Source organism: Chaetodon trifascialis, chromosome 8 (genome assembly GCF_039877785.1).
Source record: "Chaetodon trifascialis isolate fChaTrf1 chromosome 8, fChaTrf1.hap1, whole genome shotgun sequence".
Taxonomy (NCBI): domain Eukaryota; kingdom Metazoa; phylum Chordata; class Actinopteri; order Chaetodontiformes; family Chaetodontidae; genus Chaetodon; species Chaetodon trifascialis.
Window position 1 is genome coordinate 747,501 of NC_092063.1, and position 20,000 is coordinate 767,500.

Below are 20,000 nucleotides of genomic sequence, written 5' to 3' on the forward strand. Positions count from 1 at the left end.
AGAAGAAGAGGAGGGGAGGACAATGGGGGGGGTCTTCATAAAGGTGAAAGTCATTAAGCGCAGTCACAGGGAGTCATGGGTAATTGGTCTGATGTCACAGATCAGAGGGTAACACACCTCACACACACACACACACACACACACACACACAGATGTCAAAGTGATCTCAATGAACGAGTTTTTCCATCACCTGTATCTATTGATACATTATTAACATTAGTGATTATTAATCAATACAGAATGTCGTGTTAGTGCTTCCTCTGTATGTCGTCTGCTCATCTTCATCACTTATTCATCAGTTTGTTCATTCGAGCTTTCATCTGTTTTAAAATCGATATTTAAAACCTGTGAAAGGAAATGTTTTAATAAAACATTAAGTCAGGAGTTAATTAATATGCATGTGATGTGAATTTATGAGTGCTCAGCTGAGAGAGCCGGACCTGGTCAGACCTCCTCCACTCAGTTCACCATTCAGCTGCTTGTTTGTATGATCTGATGTGAGCTTGGCATCGGCACATCACTTCCTGACAAAGTGCATTACAGCATAATCAGAAACACGCAGTAAAGATGCTGAAGTCCTGAAGGCAGAGGGCGACCTGCTGCTGAGAGCCGGCTAACAGCGGCTAGCCTGGTTCCTCTCCACAGACACACATGACTGTCAGCATCATTACAGCTTCTGTTCCTTCACACAGAAAGTGACGAGGATCCAAACTGAAGTTCAAACTGTTGTTTGAAAGTGTTCACAGATTTGTCCCAAAGTGGAGGAACAACATCACCGGAATGTGAAAAGCTTGAATCGTTTGGAGTGAAATAAAATGATCAATCCTTTGATTTTGTTCGCACCGTGTCAGTGAGGAGCGTTTCATATTCATTCCAGTGCAGCCCTGATGTTCATGCGACACTGCTGTCTCTCTCTCTGTAGATCCTAGTTGGTGGTCTGGAGTACTCTCCGGGTACGCTCCACATCTACTCCGACAGCGCCCTGACGCTGCCCGCCATCATCGGTATTGGAGCGGGCGGAGGCGTGCTGCTCATAGCCATCATCGCCGTGCTGATCGCCTACAAGAGGAAGACCCGTGACGCCGACCGGACGCTGAAACGCCTCCAGCTGCAGATGGATAATCTGGAGAGCCGGGTGGCGCTAGAGTGCAAAGAGGGTACGTTGTGTCAAGCCGTCCAGACCTCTTCCAGTCTTCACCCGATCAAAACCTGTTAGCATCAAGCTAGCAACAGTAACCCCAGTGTCCTCCATTGAAACAGCTGCTGCTCCTGTTAGCTTCAGACATTTCAGACGTTTCATCGAGAGGAGAACCTTCGCTCTTAGAGGAGAAATGTGATTGATGGGTTTGATGTCACTGCAGATTATAGCTTCATCTAGCTGTACTGACGAGGCCAGCCACGAATTTCTAAGATCTCTTTTTACCGACTAATGAGCCGAAGAGCCTGATTGAGCGGACGTCAGGGTTAGCCGCCTTTTCTCTGCCTCCGTTTGAGGTGTTGAGAGGATTCATTTGAACAGATTTTATGGTAAATTGTTGTAAGTAAATAAATCTAGAATGTTATGTTTTGGTTAATGTGTTCTCATTGGCTGCAGAGGAGCTGACGTTCACACCAAAGTGCTCATCGGTGAGCCAGGCTAGCTGTTTCCCCCTGCTTCCAGGCTTATGCTAAGCTAGGCTAACCACATCCTGACTCCAGCGTTGTGTTCAGTGTAAGCTGTGCTGCTGTTCAACACCCAGTAATGAAGCGATCTCGCTGCCTTTCAGCCTTTGCAGAGCTACAGACGGACATCCAGGAACTGACCAACGACATGGACGGAGTCAAGATTCCCTTCCTGGAGTATCGAACCTACACCATGAGAGTCATGTTCCCTGGAATAGAAGAACACCCCGTCCTCAAAGAGCTCGACGTACGTACGACACACACAGATATCGCCTCATTATCCGCCGAGCAAACACCAGGAATATTCCAGAAAGAGTCTGAAATCTGCGTGGTGAAAGAGAACGAGCCTCCGCGGCGTCTGCGGCGTCTGGGCCTCCATGCAGCTTTAATTAAGCAAACCCAGCAGGAAGCTGTGAGCCGCTGAGCCTCTGTTCTCTGCATCCACTGACATGAATTAGATTTTCTCAGCTGCTAATAACTAGGTGTGGAAGTAGATCAGTCTCTGGGTGGAAGGATTTCCATGAATTGGATGAGAAATGGCAGAGAAGTTTCTTTGTGTGGATCTTTGTTCTCAGCGGATCCATTCGAGCTGCAGAGCTTTTCTGTCTTCTTAATCCAGTCTCAGTCTCTTTCTGGTCTTTCTCTGCTCGCTTTAATCCTCGTCCTGCTTCAGGTTTACGGAGGTTAGAGATGATGGTACGATCTATGCGTGCGATGGTAGAACTGAGACTGGAAACATCAACATGAGACTCGCTAATTACAAAAACACATAAATAATGTTGTTTGTAGTGCAGCATGAGAAAGGTTCATATTCCTGATGTGACTGTGGGCGGAAACATCCAGAGTCCACTCTGCTGATTCGCTGTTAGCATCTCCCGTTAGCGACGTGAACGTGGAGGCGCAGACAGCCTGAACACGTGAAGACTCTGTGATGAGGACGTCCTTTCCTTTGATTTCTGGATTTAAGTTTGTTCATTCATAAGAACACTGGATGTACACTGCAGTATTTATTTATTACAATATACAGAACTCAGAATACTCAAGTAAAGTACAAGTACCTCAGAGCTGTACTGATGTGGAGTATCTGTCTGTCTCCCTGTCTCTCTGTCTCTGACTATCTGTCTGTCTCTCTGACTGCCTGTCTGTCTGTCTGTCCTCTGGACTCTGAACAGTACATTTGACTGAATCAGGGACTCAGTCTTTGGTGTCTGCTGTGGTTAAGACGTGGGTTCAGTTCTCAGGTGGGTCCTGGTCCAGTGAGTCGGGGTCTCTGGGACCAGACGCTAACTGTCTGCTCTGTGTGTGTTTCAGTCTCCGGCTAATGTGGAGAAAGCTCTGCGTCTCTTCAGTCAGCTGCTGAACAACAAGATGTTCCTGCTGACCTTCATCCACACTCTGGAGGCTCAGAGGTCGTTCTCCATGAGGGACCGAGGGAACGTGGCCTCGCTGCTGATGGCCGCCCTGCAGGTACCGACAGCGACCTGCAGCTCCTTAATGACTGTGTGATTATTAAGACCCGCTGATGGTCCTTGTTAGAAGGCCTGTGGCTGGAACGTAAAGCTGGTTGAAGAGATGAGGATTTGAATGATTGTGAGTCTCGATCGTTAGACGTTCTGCAGGTGTTAACACCTGCTTCACCTGAACATGACCTGCTTCACGTGTGTCTCAGGGGCGGATGGAATACGCGACAGTGGTGCTGAAACAGCTGCTGGCCGACCTGATCGAGAAGAACTTGGAGAACAGGAACCACCCCAAACTACTGCTGAGGAGGTCAGTACTGCACAAGCTACATCTGAAACTTTACGTTGAAATAAGATAAAAGTGCTGACAAAGGAAATCCTAACGTAGACAGCAGACATGACGGTGTCAAAGCTCATGTGTTTATTTGTTCTCTTGTTGAGAATCAAATGTCTTGGGTTGTGGATTGACCTTTGACCTGTGTGTGTGTGTGTTTAGGACAGAGTCTGTTGCTGAGAAGATGCTGACGAACTGGTTCACCTTCCTGCTGCATCGATTCCTGAAGGTAACGCCTCGTCTCCTCGTTTGGTCACTTCCTCCTTCTTCTTCTTTCACTCCTTCTCCATCTGTCCCTCTTTCCTTCCTTCCTTCCTTCCTTCCTTCCTCGTCTCCACAATTGACCTCGTTAAGCTCTTCCTCTTCAGTCTGACCGTGACCAATCAGATCAGGGTCGCAGTTGATTTATTCATAGGAAGTGAAGGGGATTGGTTAAATCCTGCAGCTGATGAGTGTTCAGGATTAAAGTGTGTTAATGAAGGGATTCAGAGCTGACATGGCGTCTGTCTGTCTGTCTGCCTGTCTGTCTGTCTGTCTGTCAGGAGTGTGCAGGCGAGCCTCTCTTCATGCTGTACTGTGCCATCAAGCAGCAGATGGAGAAAGGGCCGATCGACGCCATCACCGGAGAGGCTCGCTACTCTCTGAGTGAAGACAAGCTCATCAGACAGCAGATCGACTACAAGCAGCTGGTAACACACACACACACACACACACACACACACACACACACACACACACACACACACACACACACACACACACGCACACACACACACACACACACACACACACACACACGCACGCACACACACACACACTAACCTCACCCCGCATCAAAGACAGCTGCAGTGAAAACAGTCAGTTTTTGGTTGTTTGTGCTCTTATTTTGGCGGGTTTGTTTATCATTTCTGTGGCAGTAAAACATTTCGCTCCTTGAGTTTAATCTGTGAGATGTGGGAACAAGCTGACTTCAGGAGAAAGAAGAAGAGCAAAAAGAAAGAAGAAGAACAGACTAACTTTCAGCTTCTGACACATCTGGTTTGGTTGAACTGGTTGAACTGGGTGAACTGGTTGATCTGCTGTTATTGAAGAATAGACTTTATCAGCAGCTGTTAACTGAGCAGAGAAGAAGAGATGCAAAGATGTCTGTCTCTGTCTGTCTGTCTGTCTGTCTGTCTGTCTGTCTCTGTCTCATCGTCTGTCTCTCTCTCTCAGACTCTGATGTGTATCCCTCCGGAGGGCGAGGCGGGGACGGAGGTGCCGGTGAAGGTGTTGAACTGTGACACGGTGACTCAGGTCAAAGACAAACTGCTGGACGCCGTCTATAAAGGGATCCCGTTCTCTCAGAGACCTCAGGCGGATGACATGGACCTCGGTAACTGTTGACATCACAGACACGAGACTCTGGTCTGCTCGAGACCGTCTTTATCAAACAGACGGGAGGAAGTACTGCACTGTTGCACTGGGGACTATTTTCAGCGGTGGATGAATCCACACTAATAAATGAATAAATAATAAATGAAGGCGGTCCATTCACTGTTGTTTGGATCATATCAGCTGCAGAGCTGATGACATCATACGATCAGCAGATCAATAGTTCAGTCAAGCTGGCAGCTTTAAACACACTCACACCCGACTGACTGTCTTCAGGTGGATGACAGACCTCAGAAATACCATGAAACCACACTGATGTCAAACATCTGATGTCCTTCTAAAGACAGAACAGCAGCCATGCTAGCTGCTCTGTGTGGCTGCACAGTGGTGCTTTGAGCTAAATGCTAACAGCAGCACGCTAACATGCTCTCAGTGACAATGCTGATACGCTGACGTCGGGCAGCTGTGATGTTTACCATGCACATATCTTACTTTAGCATGTTAGCATGCTAGCATTTGCTAATTAGCAGTAAAGTCCAGCTGAGGCTGATGTGATTGTTGTTACACACATTAACATGCTGACCTGATGATGATAAGAGACATTACCATCCACAGAGCGATGCTGCTGACATGGCCAAAGCTCTAAATGCTAACGTAGCCTAGCCTAAACACACTAACTGCATGTCTGTGTTTGCGTTGTCAGAGTGGCGTCAGGGCCGACTGACCAGGATCATCCTGCAGGACGAGGACGTGACCACCAAGATCGAGAGCGACTGGAAGAGACTGAACACACTGGCACACTACCAGGCACGCACGCACGCACGCACACACACACACACACACACACACACACACACACACACACACGCAAACAGGACACCACTGACGGTCTGTTTTCAGTTGTGTTCGTTTGTCTTTCTTTGGCTTTTATCATTTGAACGTCTGAAATATTTTCTCCATATTGATGCTGTTTGAAACAGTTTGGGAGACTCTGTTATGCTTGTTTGCTTGGTACAGTGTGCAGTCTGACTTCTCGCCGTTAAGTCTCAAAATGCTGATTTTTTAGAAAACGCTGTGTGTGTTTAATGGAGCTCCTGATGCAGATTAGAAGCTTAAGACTTGAACATTTTCTCTGGTCCAGTGACGAAGCCTCTGTCTCAGTTCAAGCTCTCTGAGTGAGTTCCTGCGTTGACACATGTGGAGTGTATCTAGATGGTGGACGGGAAGAGAATTGACGGAAGTAGCTCGCTGAATGGATAATTAGGCAGCTGATTGACGAGGTGATCGGCTCTTTGACTGATGTGTTGCTGTGTGCTGCTAACAGGTAACAGACGGCTCCCTGGTGGCGCTGGTCCAGAAGCAGGTTTCTGCCTACAACATCGCCAACTCCTTCACCTTCACCAGATCACTGAGCAGATACGGTACACACACACACGCACGCACACACACACGCTAACTCTTACCTGATAACTGATGGCAGAAGGTGACTTCTCTCTCTCTCTTTGTCTCCTCAGAGTCGTTACTTCGAACGTCCAGCAGTCCTGACAGTCTGAGATCCAGAGCTCCAATGATCACCCCGGACCAGGAGACAGGTACTGCAGCAGCAGCAGTAGTACTAGTAGTCGCTGTGAGCAGTTCTGTGTACAGAATACTGCATGTCCTGCGCTGTGCTGAGTGTGTGTTGTTTGTTCTCAGGAACCAAACTGTGGCACTTGGTGAAGAATCACGAGCACAGTGATCAGCGAGAAGGAGACCGAGGCAGCAAGATGGTGTCTGAGATCTACCTGACCAGACTGTTGGCCACCAAGGTAACACACAGCAGTCCAACAGGGGTCTTTGCTGCATGTCCTCCATCATCTCTGTCTGTCCTCTCTCTTCTGTTGACTCTCTAATTGAGACAGAAAGAAAATTAAAGGTGCCAAACGACAGTTCAGCCTGAAGGACTGTGACTGTTGGAGACACATTTCATGACAGTCCATCCTGGACCAGACTATTTAAGTCTGGACCAAAGTGTTGGATGGTGGGACGTTGCCATCCACAGTTTGTTTGTTTGTTTGTTCTGAAGTAAAACATTAATTTATAACCAGATGTTTATTGTCATGTGAGTTGTTGCTGTTAAAATATTTGATGCCATGCTTTGGTCCTCCCACCACTAGGGGACGCTGCAGAAGTTTGTGGACGACCTGTTTGAGACAGTGTTTAGCACTGCCCACCGAGGCTCTGCTCTCCCATTGGCTATCAAATACATGTTTGACTTCCTGGATGAGCAGGCCGACAAACGACAGATCAGCGACCCGGATGTCCGGCACACCTGGAAGAGCAACTGGTGAGAGAAAATCAAACGATTCCGGCAAGAAACAGAGAATACAGATTAAAGATCTAACGGACCTGGCCTGTGTGTGTGTGTGTGTGCAGCCTTCCTCTCAGGTTCTGGGTGAACGTCATAAAGAATCCTCAGTTTGTGTTTGACATCCACAAGAGCAGCATCACTGACGCCTGCCTGTCGGTCGTCGCTCAGACCTTCATGGACTCCTGCTCGACGTCCGAACACAGGCTTGGCAAAGACTCTCCGTCCAACAAGCTACTCTATGCTAAAGACATCCCCAACTACAAGAGCTGGGTGGAGAGGTAGCTAACATGCTAACCAAACATGCTAAACACTAGCTAAAACACTGCAAAGCACAGGAACAAGAGCTGTGTGGTGTGGTAGCTAACATGCTAAGAAGTTAATATACTGTGATAAGGAACAACATGACGGCAGAGCTCAAGCAGCCAGTGAACACACCGCACTTCAGTAGACACACTGTAGTCTACCACAACTAAATGCTAGTTAAGATAAAATAAAACTAGATCATTAAAAACTTAGCAGAGAGACTTCTTAGCATTGCAAGTAAACTCCATCAATCAGACCCGGAGGGAGATGCTTAATTAATGAGTCATGTTAATTAGTGTTGACAGCTAATAAGGCTTTGTTTGAGCAAAAGTAAACACAAACACACAGTTCGTTTTGGATAATTATCGGGGTTCATTCGTCTTAAAGCGTCACGTTAGCTTGTTGATACAGTTAGTAAAGTTTGAAGGTGTACTCTGAACCCGTGGGTGTGCTCTGCAGGTACTACAGGGACATTGCCAAGATGCCCAGCATCAGTGACCAGGACATGGACGCCTACCTGGTGGAACAGTCCCGTCTCCACGGCAGCGAGTTCAACACACTGAGCGCGCTCAGTGAGCTCTACTTCTACATCAACAAGTACAAGGAAGAGGTGAGGGGGGCGGGGCTTCATCTCTCGATGATGTCACAGTTGTTTGCTTGTGCAGCAGTCATCAGCGTTGGGTTTGACGTTGGCAACTGTGTCCACCTGCCCATGACTGAAGCATCACAGCCGCTGGCCTAAGATTGCATCAGGGCACGAAGGTCATGCTTTCATGTCTTCTTCTGTCTCTGCAGATCCTGACGTCATTGGATCGGGATGGGTACTGTCGCAAACACAAACTGAGGCACAAACTGGAGCAAGCCATCAACTTGATGTCAGGAAGCAGCTGAGAGGAGGGGAAGGACGAATGGACTGATGGACCGATGGACTGATGGACGGATGGGGCGATGGGGACGAAGAATGGGGGAGGGGGAAGCGAGGGCATTTTGTTTTTCTGAACTGTTTGAGCAGTCAGCTGACCTTCTCAGCGTTGGACCGAACTGACAGCCACAGCTCCAGCCCTTTAGCAATCAATCCATCAGCAATTTATTTGTCAATTGATTGATTGATTGATTGATTTGAAGACTGATTAACTGGCTGGCTGGGACCCCAACTACCTCCATTTGGTGGGTTTTGGGGCGGAGAATCAGATTCCAAACCGATTTGGATACATTATCAATGTGACCTCGGCGTGGATTGGAGTCACTTTGGGGAAAAACGAACTTTCTTGATGCATCTGTCGGTTTGGATTTGGTTTCAAATTCACGGCAGGTGTAAGCAGGGATCAAAACAAGGTAGCTGTGGAAACTAAAGACTGAGTCAGGTTTCACCAAACAGCGGATGTGGACTAATCGACCTAACTTCAGGATACAGACTGGTTTGGAACTGTCAAATGCTGGGTTGAGGAGCCAAAGGTCAAGTTAAGTTTCTGTCAGAGTTACAGACTCAGACCAGAAGGTCTGAAGGATCAAGGAACTAAGCTAATGGTCAGAAGGTTACAGTAACATCAACCTTACCTTCAGAGCCTCAGAGTGGCCTGGACGAGTCCAGTTAAAGCCAAGGCTCACCGACTGCAGGAGTTGAAGCCTCTTTGCTGATGTCTTTATTCCACCTTGAATCCTCAGCCTTGAATGGAAGGATCAGGATTCACCATAAGATGTTCAGGTCAAGCTTTAAGGACGGAAGCGTCAAAGTCAATCTTGAACTTTTGAGGGATTCAAGAGGTTGTTTCAAGCTTTAACAAAGGAAAGGAAGGAAGCATGATGACTTGACTAACTTTGACATCACTGCTTAGTCTCAAAAGATGTGGAATCCAGGTGAAAAATAAGAGGAATTCATCTTTCGCGATCAGGAAATAAGGACTGTATGAGCTGAGACATTTTGACTTGACCTTGGACTGTTCAGCCGAGTTTCACCAGGACCGAGAAGTTTCCAAGTTGCTGTTTTAAATAAACCACTCGATGTTTTTTCTCTGGACAATCACTCTGTACCACAGCACACTGAGCCCGATGCCTACTGACCGACCAGTACCTGTGTCCATAAACCCGTCTTCTCCTGCCATCTTCTTTTCCTCGCCTTCCATCCTCAACTCCTCAGAATCTCACCTCCTACTTTGCTTCACCCTTTTCCTCATTTTGCCTCCTTCTCTCTCTTCCCCTCTCCTTTCCATCCTTACTCATTTCTTCTTTCACCCCATTTTTTTTACTCCTCCTCCCCCTCAACCCTGCTCTGTCATTGGTCAGTCATGCTGGCCTCTGGCCATCCTGTTGGCCAGGAAGACTCTTTAGTAATGTACTGCCCGACCAATCAAGACTGTGGAATTCGGCAGAATCATGAATAATTAAACAGAAATTAATCCAGAATTACGTTTTGAATACATTCCAGCACAGGCACACAGGCAAGGTCTGTAAATAAGCAGGTTGACACGCTAATTTTTCGGAAGTGAAGAACTTCCAAAAGTGGACTGACTTCCAGGACCAGAAAGACCTGGAAAAGGGATTCTGGATTCAGCACCGGTCGGACCTTGCACATACACCCACATACAGCCATGCTTTACAGCGCCATGCTAACCGTGCCCAGGGGAAATACTGTGCAGAGCTACAAGCCCAGTGCCATGTAATGACCGGACCGGATCACGTCAGAACTGGACCGGACTTGGACCAAACCCGGATCAAAAACAACCTGGAATGGAGTTTTAACCGGACCGGACTCAAGAACTTTTAAGACTTGTGGCCATAATTGTAAACAACAAAAAAAGAAATAATAATAATGATGATAAAGTATAAAAGTTAAAAAAGAAAACAAAAAGAAAGGAAAAAAAGAAATATTGAAATGTTAACATGTAACAAGAACTTTATGGATTTGACAGTTTGGATTTTAAGGAGCTGAACTTGTATAAAGCTGAACATTATGCTACATCAGAGTCTGGAGAAAGAGAGAGAGCCAAGAGACCGAACCGACCCCATCCTCAAACCATCCAGCCAGACCGGAATAAATCAGATCAAACTGGATTTAACCAGACTCAACGGGTTCTGCTTGGAACCTGAAGGAGCTGAACTGAACTGAACCTCAGCTCCGTATGTGGAAGGTGGACAAACAAACTGGACTTTTTGGTACTTTTTGCCAAACGGGATGTTTGTTTGAACGGGAGTGTAGTGTCTGGGATGGAGAGGTGGCCTGGAGGTTTGGGTGGTGTTTGGAGGGGTCCAGTGGTTGCATGTGTAGCTTTGGGTGGAGTCTTTGTTTTGTTGTGCTCTTTTACAGCCTAAAGAGGAACGACGGTGCTTTCACACTGACGGCTCAGACTCAGTTCTTCAACTGTTCACTTTATAACTCAAAAGATCTCCTTTTGTTTGACCTCAGGTGCAGACGGGGGAACTGCACCTCCATCCACCTGGATGGTCTACATCAAAAAATGAGCCCCGGCCCTGTGGACGCTGGTAACCAATGAGTTAGACTGTAACTCCAAAAACTGAACCCAGTGTGAAACACTGATTCCTTCTGTGGATGATGGATGGAGGACAAAGCTGCACCCCTCACCTCCACACCTCATCTCATCTGTGGCAGAACGTTTTCACTCCGCACAGCTGGATCGTACATATCGTTCAGAGCTCCAACATTTCTTCAACAGTGAAATTTGACCTTTTGAAAACACAGAAACTACGAGCCCTGCTGCACGCGGCCACTCATTTTCTTCTTCAGTATCAGAGCGTCTCTCGTGGACTCCGGTGTTCACATCAGAGACACGGTGGAGCAGTGAGACCGGTTTAAAACCTCAATCTGCGGGAAGAGCAAACTTCAACGCAAACTTTTTGACCGCAGTTTATCACCAGGCACCATTTGCTAACCCACACATATTTCCACATCAAATGCGTTTTTGTTTTAGTTGTTTTTTCCCAGGTGACTTGTGGAAGCGTCTCTAGTCGGCGTGTTTGAAAGCACCATCAGGTCTGAGGGACTCTGGAGGAAGGCCAGCGAGCTCTGTGAAAGCGTTCTGCCACCGATGAAGCGTCTCTCTTCTGGCTCTCTGCGATGCCATAAAGCTACAAAGCACCTTTTTTTTCTTGCTGTTGTTTCACTGTCGTTTGAATCTTTGGGGCCAAAAGGACCCGAGAGAGGAAGAGGAGGAGGAAGAGGAAGGGTCCTGATAAAAGACTGCCTTTTAGATGATTAATTATAGAACAGGGAGGGAAGCCACTACCATACCAAGACCACTGTTCATCCGACCTGTGTGTGTGTGTGTGTGTGCTGCTGCAGTGGAAACTCAACCGTTAAATCACTGATCGTATCTGCAGCTCAATTAAAAATCTTTTTCTTTACGTGGCGTCGTGTGAATCGCTCAATCGCATCTTTTAAAAAAAAATTACAAATCTCAGATCGTCCTTTAAACTCAAAGTCATCGATAAGTGATGAATCGAGCAAAACGAAGACGTCGTCTTTGTGTCCTCGTCACCGTTCTGATCAGCCGGGGAGATGAGATGAGTTTAGAGGAGGAGGAGGAGGAGGAGGAAGAAGGAGTGAGTCCCCAGAGGAGAATGTAAAGGAAGGGAACGGGATGATGCATAGACAGTGTAGAGCAGGAGGAAACGCCTGCTGCATGCTGAAGAGTGAGGAAGAGGAGAAATTACTATTCAGCTGCAGAGAGGAGAGAGCAGATGAGGAGGGTCTATCCTGCAAAGAGGTGAAGAAGAGGAGGAAAAGCTGATGTTCTGCAAATGCATAGAGGATAAATAAATGTTAGAGCAGAATGCACGAGGATCAGGATGAAAGAGGAGGTCAGATTCTCCTTCTGCATGCTAAAGAGAGAGGGAGGAGGAAGAGGAGGAGGGATGGAAGGAGACTGCTGGAATACTGAGAGCAGGAGAAAGAGAGGAGAGAGGGAGAATACTGATGAGGGAGGAAAAGACGGAGGCAACGTCATCCATCAAACCAGCTGAGGGAGGAGAGGAGGGGAGGGGAGGGGGGGGAGGAGAGGAGGGGAGGGGAGGGGAGAGAGGAGAAGAGGACGGGAGGGGAGGGGAGAGAGGAGGAGAGGAGGGGAGGGGAGGGAGGAGGAAACACTCCCAGTGCAGAGAGGAGGAGAGACGGCATGAGAGGAGGAGAAAAGGGCAAAAAGAAGCTCGGTTTCACGATCCGAGAGAAACCAAACGTTATAAAATTCATTAGAACGTAATGAAACAGGACGAAGGTCATGTTTTTACGAGTTTCAGGACAGAAAGGATGACGTCAGGCAGGTGTGACCAAACAAAACCTCAGGGTTTTATACCTGGACACGTGTTCCTCACACACCTGGTCCTCCTCAGGTGAAGGTCAGGATGGAAGCACACCTGTACATGTGTTTGATGTCGTCACAGCTCTGTGTAGGTTCGTTGCTACGCTCACATTTAGCTGATGAAGACGGTCTGAGGTGGACACCACGTCTCTGACTGTGGAGTTCTGGTCCATCACTGATTGCTTCAAAATATGATTCACCTGATCTGAAATCAGTTTAGAGGAAGAAGCTCGAGTTCAGCCGATGTTTAACACTTTGTCAAAGCGGGTCAGCTCAGGTGCTCTGGGATCGTCTCGGCTCTAATCTGTAGAGTTTTTATATCTTCAAGCCGTCAGCAGCAGCACTGAACCCAGAAACGACCAATCAGGAGACGAGAGCGACAAAATGGAAACCTTAGAGAAACGGCTGAAATCCAGCCGGGACGAATCGACGTTTGGATGGTTTCCACTGTGGCAGCAGGCAGCGCCCGTGTGTGTGTTTGTTTCAGCGCGCACGCACACACGCACACACATGTTAGCATCATATCCATCATCTGAACACACACACACAGCTGGGAGGAGGGAGCAGAGACTGACGGGAGGGCTGGGCCTAATTCCTGGAACAGCAAACAAAACAAACAGGGATTGGATTGATAACTTGTTTTAGCTGCAGTGTCCAACCATCTGTACACACACACACACACACACACACACACACACACACACGTACATACACACAGTTCTCCGGCAGTGAGATATTTATTGATTTCTTTCCTTTTAATTTATTTTTTATGATGACATATTTATTGTGGGAGGATGTGCTGGATGTTATTAGTTTGTACAGCGTTAAAGAGAGACGAGCTCAACGTCACACTTTTACTGCAAAAACACACATTTTCACACACAACATGCGTCGTAAACGTCCACGTGCAGGCTGGGAAACGACCACCGACTGTGTCAAACTGTCCTGTTGTACCAAAGTGTCATTTCAAACACAAAAGGTTTGGTTCAGATCAGCCACGTCCATCAGTGGAGGTGAGGAGACTCCCGGTTTCTTTTATTGATCTGATCCCATTTAGTGAAACCTGTAAGTCACATCCTCGTTAAAGTCTGTGGACCAATCAGAAGTGGAGCTGTAGTCTTCAAAGACTGAAAAGGGGGAATGATGGAAGAGTGGAGTCGAGGTTTTGGTTTGTCGTTTCCCATCCTGTCCTGCTGAGGCAAACAGATCAATCGATTTGATTAATCGGAATCGTCCCTCAAACTCACTCAAACAGCGAAGAAGAGTCGTTCAACCCTCCGACTCTTCCAGGTGCTCAGAAGCAGACTGGGAAGCGGGGCTTTCCCACTGAGCATCAATGGGACTCGAGCTAATCTCCTATTGGTCTGAAATGGAAATCTCCTGATCCCTCATTGGAAGTAAATGGGAGTTGAATTCACGGGATCCTTGCAGCCGAGATGTTCTGTCAGCAGATATTATTTTCAAAACAATGGATCCACTGATTTCAGCAGCGAAGTGGAGTTAGAGCTGATGAACGGCAGCATTTTTCTAGTCACACGTTGGACCAAAAAGGAAGTCATGAGGTGAAATACGTTTCAGGAACCTCCCATTTGAAACCAACCAACTACAAATTTAGAATTGTGTAACTTCCATTTAAAATCATTGGGAGCTTCAGGGCGGTTGCAGTGCTCCCATTGACTTCCATTGAGAAGTTCCAGAAGTTCCATGTTCTACCAACAGGAGATTGAACTCAGGTGGTTCCATGAATGTTTCGAATCAGCAGGGGCCTCAAAGATGAAGGTTAATGCTCCCCTACTGAAAATCAGAGGTGCCCTGATCTCCCATTGGACATCCATGGGAGGACCCTCTCCCCCCATTAAGCCCCTCCCACCTATTGGTCGACTGACAGACGAGTCTAGCCGATGCCGTCCCAGCGGCTTCATTGTACCATAGAGCAGCGAATCACTGGGCTCCCCTCTGAGCTTGAGCGGGAGCCGGATGTCTTTATTGTACCATAATATGATTATTATTACTATGATTCTAATTCTTATTATTCTGAGCCGGTGCTTCTCAGCTGCTGCGGGATCACGATCCATGAAGGTCATGTTAACCATCTGTAAGCACTTTCCTGAATAAAAATTAAAACACAATCCGACAAACTCCCAGATCTCACCAAGTCCTCGTTTGGGTCCACGAGCCACCGGTTGAGAAGCACCGCTCACGCTGGATCTTGTGTCTTAGTTCAGGATGGGATTGTTCATTCAGGCGGCGCTTCAGGTGTCGGATTGCGAGGCTTCATGAACACAACGCCATGAGTCTGCTGTGATGTCATGTAGGTCAATGAGAGGGTGGACAGTTCAGGTACCACAGAGAGTCTCCAAGAGGAGTCCACTGGATCCTTCAGGGTCCTGAGGACAGTCAGACCGACCCAATCGGACCGAATGATTGAGGAGAGGCGATGATCTCACTTCAGATCCTGGACCTGGTTTGAGTCCTAAAGACTTCTAGTTGAATGTTTGATCCCCGACAGTTATTGTTTGATGCATTTATGTGTTGTTCAGCAGTTGGATGTGCAGAAGCTTTCCGATAAATCGTACTTGGGACTTCGCGTCAACGCTCAGAGTCGGTAACTCACGACATGGACGAGCTTTAGCTTCACGTTAGCAGAATCTGATTGGATGTTTGTGGCTGCAGTGTTTTCTCAGTTTGCTTCTGTCGTTGGTGGGAACAGGAATCAGTTTGTCGCTGCAGGACTTCCTGATGCTTCAGCTCCTTTTGGCATCTTTAAACTCTTAAACTTAAGTTTGAAGTTAAACACGCTGGTTTAACTGCTTGCTCACAAACAGCTGCTGAACACACACCGGCCATGAATTCTTATTTATTACTGACTCTAGCGTCACGTGTCTGTAGGCTGATGACATCACAGCGCTCAGATCCTCCTGGTCCATGGATGAAGCTGTCGATCCGCCTCCCGCTGCACCACAGCGCCGCCGTTCATTCACTCTGCCTGGAAAAACTGTTATGTTCACTGCAAACGCAGAAACACACATCGCCTTGATGCAGTGCTTTCCAGGATGTAGTCAGGGCCCATTTTTTGATACCATTTGCCATTGCCTTGTTTTTATTTTTTTAATTTTTGCTGAGTTAAAATGTAATGATGATGATGATGATGATGAAGAATCTTCTTCATGTAATAGCCTGTGTCAGTTTTTATACCATTGCCATTGCCTTCTGCTGAGTTTGTATATTTGTGTGATTTCACTAAAGTGTAATGGAAAAGTTGGACTCAGGTGTTATTGTGTTTTTACTCGTTAGCTCAGTATACACCTGTGAATTAAATATCCGATGCAAAACGATAAGAAACAACTTCAAAATATATAAAAAGGACACAGAAATGTCTTTTTTCCAAAGCAGTTCAGTCCTGAGGTTTGACAGCGCTGATGCTTCACACGTCACATCTGCTCGCTCGTAAGGTGACTTAAAGTTCGGCCTCCCACTGCGCCGCCGTCAGCCATCAAACGCTGGCAAGGGTACAGACTAATTAATGGAGAACAATGATCCAGGCTTTGCAGGGCTTATCAGCAGCAGCAACAAAAGAGCCGTTATCACAGGTTTCCATTATCAGGAAGTACGCTTGATTAAAAGACACCAGAGAGAGGGAGCGGGGCAGGCGGGTGGAGACAGACAGACAGACAGACAGACAGACAGACAGACAGGACGCTCGAGCTCAACTTGTTTTGTTAGTAGTACTTGCACTAAACTGTAGTAGTGTACTAAAGTAGTTAGTAGTACTAAAACTGCTAAACATGTGTACTATTACCTTGTTACTTACTTAAACGTCATCCTGTCTCTCAGTTTCCCTCTTATGGCCTAATTTAACGAGACCAGACCTGATTGGTTCCAGAGCTGCAGCAGACCGGAAGCTGCAGCCAATGGAGACGCTTCGTTTGTCGGGACGTTAATTGGTTTAATTATTTGTGTTTGCGGAGAGGTGTGAGGCTCTGACAGCACCTAGTGGACATTAGAGGAACTGCAGCAGTAAGAGTGTCAAATGCGTGTCCTCAGAGTCCTCATAAACCACATTACTGAGAACGTGGACGTAAGACGACACAGAAGGACCGGGTGAGTGATCACATGACTTCAGGCCAATCACATTCCTCGTCCAGGGATGCATGTGATGACATCATATATGCATTGGTGGAAAGTAACTAAGTACAGTTACTCTACTTACATACAGCTTTGAGGTACTTCAGTACTTTGCTTGAGTATTTCCATTTGATGGTACGGAGTTAAACACTGGTTTGTGTCTGAGCTGAAGGCTCATTAACAAAACGAGCTGCAGAGGTTTGATTACAGCTGTGTGTGTGTGTGTGTGTGTGTGTGTGTGTGTGTGTGTGTGTGTGTGTGTGTGTGTGTGTGTGTGTGTGTGTGTGTGTGTGTGTGTGTGTGTAAAGCCCTGACTCAGACAGTGCTGCCAGTTAACCAGCTGCCCAGTCAGCATCTACAGGTGTCTCACACACACACACACACACACACACACACACACACACACACACACACACACACACACGCAGCCACTCTCCCAAATTAACTGTTAATCATAAACGGTGAAAAGCGATGAGTCATGATTTTCCTCATTTCCACTGCGCGCGCACACACACACTCTCTCTTTCTTCTTCTGCTGTTTGTGTCGACAGACTCTCACTTCATCATCGTTTCCTGTTTTATTCTGACGAGGTTAAATCGACTTTAATGTTTCCTCGTTTGTTGGAATAATTAAGACTGAAGTATCAGAACAAAACGTGGCACACCTGTTTCCTGTTCACTCAGAACAAAGCACACCTGTGGTGGCAGAGTGTACTTCAAGTTCAAAGTAAAAGTACTCGGTGCAGTAAACTGACGTCTTACTGTCCAACCAGCCGTCCAAACCTCAGCTGCGCTGATCGATCTGATCGATTCATCGTTAACAATCAGGCCTGCTCGTTAGCGAGTGAGGTCACAGCTCTGTCAGTGATGTCGCTGTGTTAAAAAACGCTGACTCCGGTCCTCCAGACGCTGCCATTAAACCACCACTGAAGAAGAGACACAACAATACGACGTCGTTCAAAGAGCTGAATGATGTGAGGAAGGTCACAGCCTCCTCCTCCTCCTCACGATGTGATGTTTGTCAGTCACATGACTCATGACGTCAGCATTTATTCACTCGTCTGTTCTCGTTGCACTTTGTTGAGTTTTGTTTTTTATCGTCCTCAGTCGAACGGAAAAATGTGACATTTCAACATTTTTTAAATCAAATTTCGACTTTGAAGCGTCTCAGGTTCAGCTTCACGCGTCCTGCTCTGAGCGTGGAGGACACGTCAAACACGCTGAAAACCAGAAAAGGTGGAGCGTGCAGAATTCCTCCAACCCTCAACACACACACAGAGCCAACGGGCCCTCAGGGGCCCCAGGCTTCAGGGGCCCCAGGCTTCAGTCATCCTTCCATGACGGCCATGATGGCTGCGTTGGTGTCGTGTGGACGCTCCACCTGCCGGCGTTTTTGACACAAGCAGTTTCTCTTGCTGGCAGCGTTTCGCCGTCTGGCCTCGTTCGCCGTGAACACGACGAGAACTTGGAGGTGGTGAAAACGCGTTCTGTCGTAGGACAACATTCACACGTTCGCCGGCGCTGGAAACGTTTAAACTGTTGGCGCAGGTTTAACACACAGTAAAGAGAGAGCAGCCGTCCAGGGATTAGACTGTGCCGAAGCAGCTCTCTCTGAACTGCCGTTAATGAGGCTCTCAGTGTTTGTTAGTGAGATGAAAATACCCACAATCCCTCAGGAGAAAATTAACCACCACTCTCCAGAGATTAGATGGATACAGAACTGTGGGAAGCAGCTCGCTGCACAAAATGTCAGTCTTACTTATTATCATCATTTAATGACTTTTAGAATCTTATTTACATTTTTAGAGTCTTATTTAAGCGACACAGATGCTGACACATCCCAGCGGACTATTCTCAGACTATTCTCTGAGCTTCACAGTTGGTAATAACATGCACTCTCCAGAGATTAGACCAGGCCAAGAATTGTTGGCCATTAATGAGAGAAGATATTTCGATTTAAGATATTTAGGTCAGGATGTACACAGCCCCCACAGATGGAAAATAGACTGAGATGACTGGGTCTGTTTCCAGGTGATAGACATGTCCCACTGGACTGGTCTATTCTCAGATGGTGTCTGTAATGGGAACTGGCAACGGTAGCTGTGGAGCAATGGATCAAAGTAATGTCTGCTGTCCAGAGAGTAAACCAGACCATCCCGCAGAAACGTCAAGCAGCCAGTGAATACAAAGGTACAGGCTAATCTCTGGACTGGGTGTGATCACCTTTTATGCCTCAAACATTGAAAACAATGACTCATGAAGCTGTAAAGTATAAATACTCCAAGAATAAATACTCCAGGATTAATGTAAGATTAGGAAAATAGAAAACAATTAGTTGGAATCCAGAATGAATTTAATCTATTGCTTAAATAAGAAAACTGCAGGAAATAGTCCCATCCATCCCCAGCATGGGATCAATAAAGTGCAGTATTATATATTCTCTTATTTTATCTTAATCCTGTAATAATCCAGATCCAAATGGCTAATATTTAGATCCTAAATCCTCTAATCCAGGATTAACCTAGTACCAAAATACTTCATATAATTCAGGGTTAATCTGGATTATGACCATCATAAACACATCTATGGCCAAAATCCTGTAGTACAGTAGTATTCCCTGATACTTTAATCCAGGACTAATTGAGTATTGACATGCTCTAATCTTGAGCTAATCTGAACCTTAATACTCTAACTCAGGATTACTCAGTGACTCAGATACTTAAATCCAGAACCTGTTTAAATCTAAATGCTCTAATCCGGCAGTAATCCGCATCCTAAATGTTACGTTTTCTAAATGTTTCATGTGTAAAAATCTTAATCTGGAAAGTAACGAGTAATGACAACTGGACTGAAGTGACAGGTGCATGATGGGAAGTGAAGTCCTGTTGGACCGCTTCCCTTCGTCCTCTGTCTCATTACATTGTGTAATCCCTGCTCCTGCTCATCGATTGGCTGGATATGAATGTCATCTGTATGACAGAGAGCAGGGGAAACACACACACACACACACACACACACACACACACACACACACACACACACACACACACACACACACACACACACACACACACACACAC

The 20,000-nt window shown here is 46.7% G+C and overlaps 1 protein-coding gene across 1 annotated transcript in view; it reads left to right on the plus strand.

The window, feature by feature from the left end:
• The window catches only part of plxna3 (plexin A3), a 72,654-nt gene extending 60,189 nt beyond the window's left edge, over positions 1-12,465 (plus strand). The window contains 15 exon segments of the mRNA XM_070967873.1: positions 923-1,157; positions 1,767-1,909; positions 2,974-3,129; positions 3,332-3,432; positions 3,619-3,685; positions 3,999-4,145; positions 4,672-4,831; positions 5,534-5,637; positions 6,155-6,251; positions 6,345-6,422; positions 6,526-6,638; positions 6,987-7,156; positions 7,246-7,458; positions 7,943-8,093; positions 8,279-12,465. Of these exon segments, the coding sequence (XP_070823974.1) occupies positions 923-1,157; positions 1,767-1,909; positions 2,974-3,129; positions 3,332-3,432; positions 3,619-3,685; positions 3,999-4,145; positions 4,672-4,831; positions 5,534-5,637; positions 6,155-6,251; positions 6,345-6,422; positions 6,526-6,638; positions 6,987-7,156; positions 7,246-7,458; positions 7,943-8,093; positions 8,279-8,374 (2,031 nt within the window). The 3' untranslated portion in view covers positions 8,375-12,465.
• The last annotated feature ends 7,535 nt before the right edge of the window (positions 12,466-20,000 follow it).